The sequence below is a fragment of the Delphinapterus leucas genome, chromosome 21 (genome assembly GCF_059928025.1).
Source record: "Delphinapterus leucas isolate spDelLeu-1000000601 "Yukka" chromosome 21, BTC_Dleu_Yukka2, whole genome shotgun sequence".
Taxonomy (NCBI): domain Eukaryota; kingdom Metazoa; phylum Chordata; class Mammalia; order Artiodactyla; family Monodontidae; genus Delphinapterus; species Delphinapterus leucas.
Genome location: NC_143149.1, coordinates 23,422,729 through 23,437,550, shown reverse-complemented (window position 1 = coordinate 23,437,550; position 14,822 = coordinate 23,422,729). Strand labels below are relative to the sequence as shown.

The 14,822-nt window shown below is 42.0% G+C and overlaps 1 protein-coding gene across 2 annotated transcripts in view; it reads right to left on the bottom strand.

The window, feature by feature from the left end:
- Window positions 1-14,822, bottom strand: part of RBPMS (RNA binding protein, mRNA processing factor) — a 189,095-nt gene that overhangs the window by 63,684 nt on the left and 110,589 nt on the right. For both annotated transcript variants that reach the window (XM_089903741.1, XM_022571143.2), the window contains exon 5: window positions 11,857-12,007. In XM_089903741.1, the coding sequence (XP_089759867.1) occupies window positions 11,857-12,007 (151 nt within the window). The remainder of the gene's footprint in view (window positions 1-11,856; window positions 12,008-14,822) is intronic.

The following is a 14,822-nucleotide window of genomic DNA, read 5'->3' as shown; positions in this document are numbered from 1 at the left end:
GGTGGTGCAGTGGTTGAGAGTCCGTCTGCCGATGCAGAGGACACGGGTTCGTGCTCCAGTCCGGAAAGATCCCACATGCCACGGAGCGGCTGGGCCCGTGAGCCATGGCCGCTGAGCCTGTGTGTCTGGAGCCTGTGCTCCGCAACGGGAGAGGCCACAACAGTGAGAGGCCCGCGTACCGCAAAAAAAACCCAAAAAAACAAAGGAAATACAAAAGAGTTTAATAGCATGTACCTTTAGGTTTAGGAACTCAAAAACATTAACTTTTAATAACTCCCTTTCTATCTTTTCCCAGTTTCTTGAAATGAGCTTGTATTGCATTTGGTAAAGGGAGTGTGCAGGGGGAGGAATAAGCATTTCTGAAAGGTACTCAGTCCAGGCCCAGGCCTGTATGAGGTTCTCTGAGAATGAATGGGTGGCATATCATCCAGCTGTTCAAACCACCGCTTAACGCAGTTATTCTCGGGCTGGTCTCTAGACAATAAGCAGCAGAAGTAGAAGGTCCTCTCACAGCTGAGGCTGGCATAGGAGCCTGCAAGGTCCCAGGCACTGCAGGGGCAATGTTTCCCTCCAGTCTAGACTGAATGGCTTTAGTTGCTGAAGCCAAATAATCACCTGCCCCAAACCTACAGGAGTCTTCTGGTAACTGCAGATCTCCGTGCCCACTCTATCCAACCAGGAATAAAATATTAACTTTAAATGTTTAAGACCAGTGTTTTCTAAACTTTAGCTTCAATACCCCTTTACACTGGTAAAAACTACTGAAGACACCAAAGAACTTTTGTTGCTGTGGGTTATATCAATTGATATTCACCATATTAAAAATTAAAACTTGAAAAACATTAAAACCAAATGATTACATATTAAAATAAATAAGATATATTTTGTGAAAAACATATTTCAAAACAAACAAGGAAAAACTTAAATTCTACATTTTTGCAAACCTCTTCAGTATCTGGTTTAGTAGAAGACAATTTGCAGATGACATGATGCTATACATAGAAAATCATAAAGATGCTACCAGAAAACTACTAGAGCTCATCAGTGAACTCGGTAAAGCTGCAGCACACAACATACATACACAGAGATCTGTTGCATTTCTATACACTAACAACGAAAGACCAGAGAGAGAAATCAAGGAAACAATCCCATTTACCATTGCATCAAACAGAGTAAAATACCTAGGAATAAACCTACCTAAGGAGGCAAAAGACCTGCACCCCGGAAACTATAGGATGCTGATGAAGGAAATCGAAGATGACACAAACAGATGGAAAAATATACCATGTTCTTGGATTGGAAGAATCAATATTGTCAAAATCACTATACCACCCAAGGCAATCTACAGATTCAATGCAATCTCTATCGAACTACCAATGGCATTTTCCACAAAACTAGAACAAAAAAATCTTAAAATTTGTATGGAGACACAAAAGACCCCGAATAGCCAAAGCAATCTTGAGAAATAAAAATGGAGGACTACCCTGGTGGCGCAGTGGTTAAGAATCTACCTGCCAAAGCAGGGGACACGGGTTTGAGCCCTGGTCCGGGAAGCTCTCATATGCCACGGAGCAACTAAGCCCGTGAACCACAACTACTGAGCCAGCGAGCCACAACTACTGAAGCCCACGCACCTAGAGCCTGTGCTCTGCAACAAGAGAAGCCACCGCATTGTAACAAAGAGTAGCCCCCGCTCACCGCAACTAGAGAAAGCCCGCACGCAGCAAGGAAGACCCAACACAGCCAAAAATAAAATGTAAATAAATAAATAAATTTAGAAAAAAGTGAAGAATACAGTGATTACTAGTACAGTTTGGTGCCACTGTCTTGACATGTACTAAGGTGCCAGTAGCTGTGTCTACCACTACACAGTGAGAAAAACAAACTCTTCTCATGAGAATAGTTTAGACCTTGTGTACTCCCTGAATGGGTCTTGGAGACCAACCAGGGGTTGGCAGACCAATACTTTTGAGAATTGTTGTACAAGAAAAAGTGTCTCTGTATTTGAGGATTACAAGTGTATGAAAAAGCAGAAGAGAGAAACAGAAAGCCTGCATCAAACTTTAACGAAGAAAGAGATGCTTCCTTTTTTTTTTTTTTTGGCAGAACGCGGGCCTCTCACTGTTGTGGCCTCTCCCGTTGCGGAGCACAGGCTCCGGACGCACAGGCTCAGCGGCCATGGCTCATGGGCCCAGCCGCTCCGCGGCATGTGGGATCTTCCCGGACCGGGGCACGAACCCGCGTCCCCTGCATCGGCAGGCGGACTCTCAACCACTGCGCCACCAGGGAAGCCCGAGATGCTTTCCTTTTAATGAGCAGGTAAAGAGGGTACGTGGCCTTAAAAGAATGAAGTCTGTGGTGTCTGTTTCTCTGGACTGTACCAGTAAATTAACTCCCTTTATTCTCTCATTTCTCTGCAGAGGTAATGAATAATACGAGTTTACAAAACACTAAAGTTGGGTCAGTTATTTGCATTATGAAAGAATTCTGTGATTTCCAAGGAGATGTGACTTCCTGAGTTCTTAAGGCATTTGTTTATAGCTGATCAGTGATCAGATAAACAAGAAACAGAAATTCAAAGCAAAATCTTAACAGCCATTGCTAATCAAAGATAGGCTCTTCATTATATCATAACGTAAATAAATTGGACCAAATTAGCTGATCTACTGATACTGTAATAAATACCTCCCATATAAGATATATCTATGTGGAAACCACTCTTACCAAATCCACTGCCTAATATTTTAATATTACTGTTACATTTAATTACTAAAATTATTGCAATTATACACATTAAGCAAAAACTAGGAATATGTGCAGGTTTGAAGAGAAGAGATGGAAGTGGGCTGTAAACCTTGGTGTGGCTCAGTAAGTGTTTGATTCTTCTTTTTATAAGGAAAACAATACTTTTGCTTTTTCAGAGTGGGACATAGGTGGAAATAAACATTAGTTTAGGTCTCTGGTTTCTAAGAGTATTTTGCTGTCCTTATTCACAGTGGTTTTGTTCCATGGTTTTATTTCTCAGAATGTCCAGGGGCCTAGGTGCTCTTATATATGCTGAGTGCCGAATGTATGTCCTGACTCATAACAATCGGGAGTACAAAATGCCTGCTGGGGGCTCTTCCCTGGTGGCGCAGTGGTTGAGAGTCCGCCTACCGATGCAGGGGACACGGGTTCGTGCCCCGGTCCGGGAAGATCGCACATACTGCGGAGCGGCTGGGCCCGTGAGCCATGGCCGCTGAGCCTGCGCGTCCGGAGCCTGTGCTCCGCAACGGGAGAGGCCACAACAGTGAGAGGCCCGCGTACCGTTAAAAAAAAAAAAGCCTGCTGGTATTGCTGGGGTGAGGGTGTTCGGAGAGCGCTCAGTGGGTTACTCAAACAGTAGGGAGTCTCAGTACACAGAATGGAAGTCACTGGCATGTTTCATTGAACATCACTTCTGACAGCTTCAAACTGGTCCAGAGCAAGGACAGAAAGCCTTGATGGTCCCCACTGCAGAGCTGCCTCGGAGGCAATGGGTGCTTGAAGCTCAGCTTTTATATATACTCTGATGTCCTCATCTCCTTTCCTCTCAGCAGCCGGCTGCCTCCTGTTTCCTCCCTGTGTCCATCTCCTGACCTGTACTACTTTCCTTTACTACTACTTCCCAATGCCTCTGACTGGCCAAAGACTCCTCACTACTGCTGTCTTTCTCCAGAACTTCCTCTTCACCCTTGGGCTCCCTCCCATCAAAACCCTTACCAGCAAGGACTGGGTTAGGCAAAACAGGCGAAACAATGATTTGTGTCCTCACCATCACCAATTCCTCTTCCATAATCTTGGTGGAAGGGGTGAGTGGAGAGGAGGATGGCTTCAGTCCTAAACACGCCACCTCCCTAAGGTATTTCCAGGGGCGTTCTGAGTCAAATTTGGCAAAATTGGGGCAAGTGCCTTCTTCCCACGACCCATTTTCCTTCTCTACGTAAAAGATTTTATGGTGTTCTGCTCCCTTTCCTGTCTTCCCAATGCAGCTTCCTAGAGCTTAAAGAAGGAGAGTCTGCCTTGGTAAAGTGTGAGACTGTTGTGTTCAATAATCTCCATTCTCTCCCTACAAGTTAATTTAGAAAAAATTCCTTAGCCTGGCACTAAAGGCCCTCACCACCACGCCCATACCCTTCACTTATAAAGAGCCTTTAAAAATAATGCTCTGGTTTTACAATCCTGGATGGAAGGGTGTTCAGGAGGTAAGGGAGAACTGATAAAGACAGCATGATCCTACGTTGTAACCAAACAACAACAACCTGCCACACTCTGTATTTTTTTATGCATATATAGAGAGAAATGTATAGAAATGTATATAGAAAGATACACAACAAAATGTTAACTGGTTATTTCTGGACGGGAGGAAAATCTATCATTTTAACCCTTCAAATTTCATTTATGGTCTCCTTACTTTTATAACTAACAATAAAATGGGTCAGGCATCATCATTTTCCAAAATGAAATAAAAATACAATTTTATAAGTTTAAGTGTAACGAGAAGATTCAAGAAAACAGGATGGGCCGATTTCTCAAATGCAGATGGGCTCAGATTGTGATCATATGATCATCATACTTCTGTCTCCAGGGATGGTCCCTAAAATAGACTGAAACCTTTGATCTCCCCAAGTAACAGATCCAGTATCCAGCTAGACAATCCCTCAGTTCCGTGTTAGCTTTCCTTTAAAAAAAAAATACTGCGGGACTGGGCCTCTCAATTTTATCTTTTACATAAAGAGCAGGCAAGGTTTCTTGCTGATCTGTTCAATCGCTTTGAAAATTAAAAGGGAAAAATGTCCTGCAGATTGTGTATCAGCCTCTTGGAACTTTACAAAGAGGCACCACCTATAGAGCACGCTATCTGCTTAACCATAAACCGGTGAGTATTTATGCTGGTTTCATACTATCAGTTTCAAGGAGTGGGCAGGTGAGGTCTTAGGACCCCAGACAATGTAAATAAAACAGGGCTGTATCGCACGCCTTTCCACCCATGCTCTTTGCCATTTCTATCTGAATGATCTGAAAAACGTCCTAAGCGACCCGTGTGCATGTCCTCCAAGTATAAACAAAGAAGTCAAATATCCTGGCTGACGATGCCATTATTTATTGAACTAAAATACATAAACTGTTAAAAGTGGTCACTCTTATTTTCTGAAATAATGACTTAGAATTAACGACACCACAACTAAATAAAACTGTCCAGTTGTTCAAGTTGGTCAACTGCTTAAGAATACATTTTAGAGTTAATGGACCCTGGCCAGCCAAATCTGATACTTTAAAGAAGCCTGATTTGCACTAAGTAGTGACCTGCCCTGAAATCTTGCCCTCACAACTTGATGCGGGCCTCTGGGGTCTTTAAAATCAAACCTCTGAAGGTTTATTAAAGTACCTCCTAAGGAATATCTTAAAAACAGTGATAGCACCTGTGGGCCGTAAGTTAGGTGGTATGGTATGGTGAGACCAGCAGTGGGTTTAGAGCCAATTAGGTTAAAAATGAGCCGTGTGACCTTGGGAAGGAAAGTAAGTATTTTACACGCAGTTCTTAAAGGAATGGCATAGTTGCTCAATAAATGTTTCCTCTCTTCCCATGCATTTAATAAAAGCCTACGGGTCATTCAATCAACCACCTGAATTCCAGCAGTTCAGGAGCTTGTTGGACTCACTTGAGACCTCAGATCGTTAAGAAAGACAGCCCAGTAGACATGTCTACCACCACTCCTCTGGTTTCTAGCAAGGTATCTGTGCCACCTGAATACATAGTGCCCTACAGTAAGTGCAACACAGAGAGACCGTGTGAAGGCTTGTGAGGGCCAGATATTACTTCTGCCCGTTCAATCTCAGTGCGCATCAGAACTTTGTCCCAAAGACAAAGAGGTGAATTAACGAGTTTGAAATTCAAAAATCAGAGATACACTTTCATTCTAAAGGCATGGAAGGACAGACACCAAAATGTTCATGGTGATTGTCTTGGGGTGGTAGAATTTTAGTGACTTATTTTCTTCTTTATATTTTCCTGGACTGCCTAAAAATGTTTTTCCTCTCAGAAGCATGTACTTTTACCATCAGAAAAAACTAAAACTATTTGCATCATGAAACATAAAAAACAAAAATGCAAGGGAGCTGCTTTTCAGAGTAAAAACAAGTCTTGCCCTCCTCCCCACAGAACACCTGCAACTTTGTCTTTCCCTTGCCTCCCTCTGCCCAGCTTGGTTAGGTCTTCCTCAGGCCCAGTCACCATCTTTCTAGGTGACCCCACTTGAGGACAGCAGGTGTGGGATACACAGCCCCCGGTCCTGGTGGCACTCAGTGCACTTTCTGAGCAGGGGCGGGGACGATAAAGACACCCTTGGTTTTCCAAGCAGCACATGCTGTGCACGCTACCCTGGAAAATGCAGGCATGCTGGCTCTGTTCCCTGGGCACAGGGAGCTTCAGTCCAGGCCCTGGAAGGCCCCTATGCCACAGAGGTGATGGCTAAGAGATTTCATATTTGCTGAGTGTTGTCCCTGGGAGGGCACTTGCCAGGTACTTTAAAGGCTTTTGTGAACTTTCACAGGATCTCTTCAGACATAAGTCAGAAAGTTCACTTCCCGAAGGCTGGGGTCAGTACCGGACAAATGGGAAATTCCAGTGGTGTGGCAGGAAAACTAGGAAGTGGTTTGATTATTCACCAAAGGCTTATGTGCTTACTAGGTGTTTAAAAGTATCACTCTTACAAAATAAAATTCAAAAGAAAAAAAAGAAGCCATTAAGATAATCCAGGGCTTCCCTGGTGGCGCAGTGGTTGAGAGTCCGCCTGCCGATGCAGGGGACACGGGTTCGTGCCCCGGTCCGGGAAGATCCCACATGCCGCGGAGCGGCTGGGCCCGTGAGCCATGGCCGCTGAGCCTGCGCGTCCGGAGCCTGTGCTCCGCAACGGGAGAGGCCACAACAGTGAGAGGCCCGCGTACCGCAAAAAAAAAAAAAGATAATCCAAATACAAAAAATAAAATAAAAGTATCACTCTTAGAGAGCACTGGCTTTCTTTGTGGGGAGGAGATGTGTGTGAGGCTAGGGTCAGGGAGGACAGTGAGTACTGAGGGGAACTTAACTTTACAATTCCTTGCTCTGCGGGTGAGTCTCAAAAATGATTGTGTATCAGAATCCCCCAAAGAACTTTTAAAAATACAGAGCCTAAGTCCTAGACCAGACCCACAGAATCAGAATCCTCAGGGCTGGACTACAGGAATCTGAATTCTGCCAAGTTCTATAGAGCCTTTTGATATTTGCTCCATAAATCTGAATCGAAAGGGGGAGGATCTGTCTGACCTAAGGGCTCTGTTGAGCACTGGCTGCTTCCACCTTCTAATGGCATTAGAATATGGTATGCTGCAATGTAAACAGATCAAGAGCATTTATTCAATTAAATTCAACATGTATTATGACAAAACTTACCAAATTAGACACTTGAAGTATGTGCATTTTATCATATCCCAATCATACCAATTAATGCTGTGAATTTTAAAAGTTCCAAATGAAAAAGCAGAAAATGAAATCTGTGGCATCTTAAAACATTCCACGTATTTTTCTAGGTGCTAGGATACTGAGTATACAAAAAGCAGAAAAACTATAGGTCTCACAACAAGAGACGAACATACATTCTTCTATGCATATAGTAACCATCACTGAGTACTCACTATGTGGCCCCTCTTCCAACTTTTACATTTGTCAATTAATTAATCCTCACAACCGTACGGGTATGTTCAATTATTGCCATTTTATAGTTGAGAAAACTGAGGCACAGAGAGGTTAAGTCATTAGACCAAAGTTACAAAACTAGTTAAGTGACTGGTCAGAATTTATTAAATCCAGGCTCTATCGCTTGATGCATTAGACTGCTCAGGCTGCTGTAACAGAATACCACAGACCGGGTGGCTTAAACAATAGAAATTAATTTCCTCATAGTTCTTGAGGCTAGAAGGCCAAGGTCAAGGTGTCGGTAGGTTTGGCTTCTCCTGAGGCCTCTGTCCTTGGCTTGCACTGTCCTCACATGGGCCTCTCCTCTGTGTGAGCACATCCCTTATGTCTCTTTTTCTTCTTATAAGGTCACCAGTCATATGATTAGGGTCCCCCCAATGGCCTCATTTTAATTTAATCACCTCTTTAAAGACCTTATTTCCAAATATGGTGACATTTGGAGGCAACGCCCAACTGGGGGGTTGGGACTTCAACATATGAATTTGGGTGGGAGGGACACAATTCAGCCCCAAACACCTGATGACTTGTGAAACCTCAAGAAAGTTACTGAAACTTCCTATGCCTCAGCTTCTTCACCTGTAAAATAGTGCTACTGAGAATCAAAGGAGATAATTCATGTAAAATGCTTATTAGCAGAGTGGTCTGACACACAGTATCATCATTTTAAAGATGAAGAAAACAAAAACTCAGAGACGGTGACTCGCCCTGCATTCATCTCTAAAGCGGAGTTCTTACACTTCAGAACACTATTTTCCTGTATAACCAAATGTATAATCCAGCACAATTTTATATAATTTATAAATTTTATACATCTCTTAACTTCCTGCTTTTGCACACTTATTTTTCTTTATTACATAAGAGGGAGTAAGAGAAGGAGAAGCTCAAATTAATAAGAATTTAGTTAGGGAAGTATACTACTTTCGTGGGATTGTATATGAATGTCATTCATCTTTTCTCCTAATTTGTAAAGACAACTGGCTATAGCCACCCAGTGATGACACCTCAGAAGATCAAAACCTACGTTTAACTATCAGGAATGAAAAGCAACTCATTTTTTTGTGAAAAATTAAGATTGTCCTTTACATTTGCCTAGTACTCTACATATATTTACACCCATTTAATCTTGAACACAATCTTATAATATCGTATTTAGCTCTCATAACAATCATGTGAGGAAGGTATTATTCCCATTTTTCAGCAAGGGAACAGGAGCACGGCAAGGTCAAAGGTTTTTCTTTAAGTTGCAATATCTGGTTTCCTCGTTTTTCATGCTTGGCACAGAGCAGGTGTTCGGCAAATAAGGCAGATGACTAGCGGCAATCTAGACTAAGCTGCAAGGCATCTCTTTTATATCCTTTATATGGGCCAACTTTCCTGACAACTTTGATCACCACCAACCCCTTGGATTGACAGCTCTTTTAAGGCAGAAACCACAGTCCCCTTCTTCCCCAGTGTCTAACACACCTGGTGCTCATTTAAGTTCAATATTTGAGAAATGAGAGTTCAAGTCAATATTTGTTTGTATAATCGAATCCTAGCACATTCCTCCTTTAGTGATGGCAATGAGTACTTTTCAGCCACCATCATATAAAAAACATCAACAAAAAGAAGCATTTATAAAACCTCTCTCTCATGGCCTGAAAGAGAGAAGGCTACAGGCCTTTTCCAACCCCCAAATCCTATGATTCCATCATAGTCTACTCCTGACAGGTAGTTAAACTCACCACCTCTAGTACCAATTATAGGCAAAATGCAATTGGATTCGCCAGTACAGAACCACTACAGTGTGTTTTGCTTCAGGGAAAACAACAATTTTGCACATGTGACAGAAAAGTTCACAATTTCCAGAGGTAATTGTAATGGATAAGGTCGATCTCAGTGGACGGTATAATTGCTGTCCGTCAAGGCCCCTATGTCATAAAAAGGAGCTATATTAAGAGAAATCAGGCCAACTTATTTTCTCAAGAATACACTGGTGTTTGCGTTTTTTTTTGTTGTTTTTTTTTTAAACTTCAAAGTCTGTTTGGCCATGAGCAGTCAGGCAAGTTTTGACCCTGACATGGAAACTATCTGACCACTTCTGAGCGGTTCAGTACACAGGGAAGGGTGGTAGGTGGAGCCGGCCAGAGCAGTGCTCTGCACTCTGTTCAAAGCTCTCCTGTAACTTCAGGGACTTATGGGTGTCCAGTTTGTTCATCTATCTTGCTTTCATGTACCCTACTGTGAACTGGCCATCACCTCTCTGGCTAACTACTTCACAGAGCTGTTGTAGCAAATTTAGGGGAAAAAAACCCAAAAACCAAACTCTCAGAAAGAAAAGAATTCAATAAAAAACTGAAAGGATAAAAGTATTGCATTACACTTCCTGTCTGAATTAATTTTGTCCAAATACTCTGAGATGTGAAGCAGACAAATTCACTAAGTAAAGAGTTACTCTAGGTTGTCTTTTCTAAGTGAAAGTATCCTACAAATACTCTTTTCTGATGCCTTCAAGAGAGAAGAAATTTCAGAAAGAAATGAAGAGGCATACAAATGGAATAATTCTGCACATAGCCAAATTAAAATACTCAATTTATCGTCTTATCATCACTAATAAATATTTACTAAATATATACAATGTACAAAGCACTGGGCTAGATGCTGTTTAGAATACAGAATTGGTAAGAAAGGTCCATACGTCCTCCTGTAGTACAACTGTACCATAAGATGAAACTTTTGTTTAGATTTCCCAAATAAACAAAGGTTTTAAGTTCCCCTAGGACACGGAAGAACAAAATATTTTTTTTCTCTATTATGATTTCCTGGCTTCATAGAAAAACTATAGAACACACCGAGGGAGAAACTCTTCTTTTATCTATTAGTTTCCACTGATAAGCAGCAGCTTTTCAAGAGTGACTGAGCTACAGAATGACTGTAGTTTCCACAACAACCCGATTAAATCTGACACGCACATGACACGGGGGGGGGGGGGGGGACCCACCCACGTGCCCTTCGATTTCAATAAGAAAAGTTGAAGCGTATTGTCAGGGAAGGCAGGGAGAAGATCAAGATCATGTGGCTTAGAAAGAAGATTAAGAATGATAGGACGTGTGACCGCCTGGGAGGGTGGGAGGGAAGGAGACGCAAGAGGGAAGAGATATGGGAACATATGTATATGTATAACTGATTCACTTTGTTATAAAGCAGAAACTAACACACCATTGTAAATCAATTATACCCCAAAAAAGATGTTTAAAAAAAAAAAAAAGAATGATAGGATGGAAATATTCCAAGTAACGGCAAGGCACTTGGGATTCCTTGAATGTCCTGCCGTATTCAATAACGTATGGCCATGCACTGAAAGGAAAAGCTAGAGCCCATCTCACGCCTCACTTCTGCTACTGACTGAGGTTGAGAAAGAAAATTAAGACAACATTTTCAAGTTACTCAAAGGCAGAAATTGTAGCCTGGACATTTAAGGGAATTTAAGCTCATTAGGTGGGGTAAAAGACTTGTTTTGCAATTAGTCAGTGTCTTTACCCAATTAATTTAAAACGGGAAGCCCCGAATTTTCTTAAAGCTTTACTGGTATTAGTTTGTTAGAACTGACCGTTCTACTATATAAATTCTTTGTGTATGTTTACTTTCCCTCCTAGATTTATGGCCAAACTGTTCTCAAAAACAGAACAAACTTCTTATTATCTGCTTCTTTCATATTTAATATTCTATTTCCCTGAAGCCACAGAACTGATATTCTTCAACAGATGAAGTAAAGTGAATGCTGACAACCAGCACTCATGGTCCGGGGATGGGGAAACGAATAAGGATTTAAACCCCAAGGCAAACAGGGCACACTCACCATAAGGTTGAGATCACATTAAGGAAATCTATAGCACTTGAAACGAAATTTTGTAGTTACAGTTCTGATCAAGCTGAACCATCTTTTGGGACAGCCAATCATGAACAAGATTGCTGTATTTGGAATTCAGACAGCAAGAAAAGGCAGTCTCTTCTCAAATGGAAAATGACACTCAGCCAGCTCTATGTCCCATGGTGTAATCTCACATAAAGTACTTGAACAATTCTTATTTTTTTTTTCCAAAATGAAAAGTAGATCAACTTACATGGCTCTCTGGCAATGAACTGAGGTACAGTGTTGGGCAGAGGAGTACTAGGGTTTGGAGTCCCTACTAGTTTGTTCTTGGCCATCTTCGTGTTTGCCTTAGCAAACTCTAGTCGTAGTGTTTGTGGAATTTCAGGATCGAAGCGGATGCCCTTTGGAAATAAAGAACAAATGGAAGATGTTTTCATTTCCTTAGAGTCAAACCGGAATGGTGACAAAATAAACACACCAGTAAACCCGGCCTATCAGGAAAAAAAAGTTAGTAAGAGCTCTCATTCTCACTACTTACACAGAATACACGAAAACCCGTAACACAGCATGTCCACACAGTCAGGGAGATTTAGTCTACTGTATTAAAAATTGAGTTGCATGGTTTTTCATCTATTCCTTTTCTTTTTGGACTAAAACGTTCAGGTTCAAATTTTAAATCTGGACCAGCAAATGCCTAGCATAGTTAAAAACTAATTAATGGCTACCAAGAAGAATGAATTAATGTAAAGCCCTGTGTAATACTGGAAAAGTCTAACACCTGAAATCGTAAGAGGCAAGGCTTTGACCAGTGTTTAAAACAATGTTAATTCTTCAATGCCTCAGTTTCATCACCTCTAGAGGGGGAAAATTCCCGTCCCTTTCTAACTGGAGAGCTTTCATACTGGTGATACACGTACTCTGAGTTACTAAGTAGACAGGAACTAAACAGTTTTAAGATTTCAATATAACTAGTGTTACTTAATTCCAGTTAGCTTATAAATTCATATGAATGTCTTGAATGTGGTATGGTCCTGATTTTGGTTATAGCTGGCTTACTAGCTACATGGACAGACAGACCACAGATTATATGGGCCTAAGAGAGGGTAGTAATTTCAATTACCTTTAACCCTATTATTGCAGTTTACCTAAACCAAATATATTCAATAAAATAAGTCACAAACACTATAAAGTACAAGATTTAGGACAAGAAAAATCTATTCTGAAACCCTCCCACCATTTAAGAATGCCTCTACTACTGAGCATAATGAATAATCTCATGATATTTACGTCCAATGCTATGATTCTGGACCCCAACAATAGTATCAAAAATGCATAAACGTGCATTCAGAACAGGCTTAGGTACCATGTTTGTTTGTATGGCATGTTCTGAAAAAGGAGTGAAGTTCTGAAAATGAGTACCTTAAGAACACAGGTTCTCAGTTTAGCACCCACGTGGGCCTGGGCGCCCCAAAGCCCCTTTCTTCTTTTTATAAGCTTGAAGACAAGAGCAATTTCCACAAGAAATTAGTAAGAGTCTCTAACTCTGTAGACCAGGATGAACAACTCTGAACTTCTCAGGCTCAGCTCCAAAGACGGGAGGAAGAGCCTGTGACGTGACGGGAGCGGCAATAAGAGAAATAAGGGGGTTAGGGGGCGGGGAGCGGAAGGAAAGCGAGGCCCTCAGGGAGGCACAACTACAGCCACAGAGCCGTGGCCCACTGATGTCCTGGAGTGGGTGAAATTTCCAACTGAAGGCGCAGACAGGTGCGGGTGGACAAGAAGAAAAGGAATCCTCTGGTGCAGCCCTAACCAATGACGAAAAGTGAAAAGGGGGCGCCAGGTATATGAGATATAAAAAGAAATTCTTTCTTTAACTGGTCTCAGTTTTCGTTTTAATTTGAGAAGCCTCAGTATTAATCTTGAGAAAAATGTACATAAGGGGAAAAAGACAAAGCAGCACCCTGAAGCAGTGTTTGCTTCCATTCACTTCCACTACGAGCATTTCACTCTATCAAAGCTGCTATCAACAACAGAGTGAATATTTCCAAATACGGATCTGAAGAGCTGTGGCCTTTGCTGGGAGACGAGCACAGTCCCCGCTGTCATTTCAAGGTATGCTGTGGAAGGACTGGCTTATTCTCATCACACCCCATCCAACTACACACAGAAGCAACTTGCTATCAATTTCCAAGTGTGTCCAAGTGTCCTCCTTGGCACTTAACTCCCCCATCCTTCCTGTGAAGCAGCAGCTTTCCTAATAACCCTGAGCCCCCATCCACGTGAGCAGCATGGGTAACATGAGAAGAGTACCCTGGGACCTGTCGGGGTCCTCTGGAGTTTCTAGTCTCAGAGAATGGGGCTGGACGTCTGCATTCTATGCCTCAGCTCCTTCACTGAGGTGCCAGAGCTGTTCATCGAGGCTCCATACAACGTGCTTGCCTCTTACACAACCTGGTCTCATGACTCAGGTCCTAAAACATGCTTAACTGAGTCTCCTCTACTCCCCACCCCCGTCTTCATACCCCTCCTCCCTGTGTGAGCTAAAATAACACCACCATCATGTTCCAGATCAAAGTTCCAGCTCTTTATTAAAAAAAAAAAAAAAAAAAAAAAGCTCAGAAGTTAAAATGACCTAATTTGTTTGGCAGCTTATTCAGAGGCCGGAGGCTTACAACAAGTCACATTCCTCTAACATCTTTAGCAGCAATACCATATTTGGTAATCAATATCCTGCTCAGCTCAGTTTCTGTCCAGAGGGACCAGCCAAGCCAAAAACATTTTAAATGTTAAAGGATGAAGAGGAGGAGGCAGAGTGGGGCAGGGGTAGGGAGAACATGGAAGCGAAGAGGAAGAATGAGGGGAGAAAGAGGAAAAAGAGGGAGACAGATAGGAAGGAGACGTGAAAACAAAACAAAACAAACAAATCCCCTTGTGCTTTTAATTAAAGCCCAATAAGATTATTCTCTGGCCACAGTGACTTCTCATTAAATGCTGTCAGGAAAAGATTACTACTAAATCAAAGGGGGAATCTGTGCCTTTCAAAATCAACTTTTTCCTCTCTTGCCTATAATTCACCAAAACCCTTCTGGTAAGTGAACAGAAACATTTCTCTTGCAATTGTAAATGGTGTCTTATTTCCTTGGTGTCCAAAAAGGACAGTTTCTAGGTATCAGTATGATATCAGTTTGAGAAGTTACTTAGAAGCAACCCAATCTG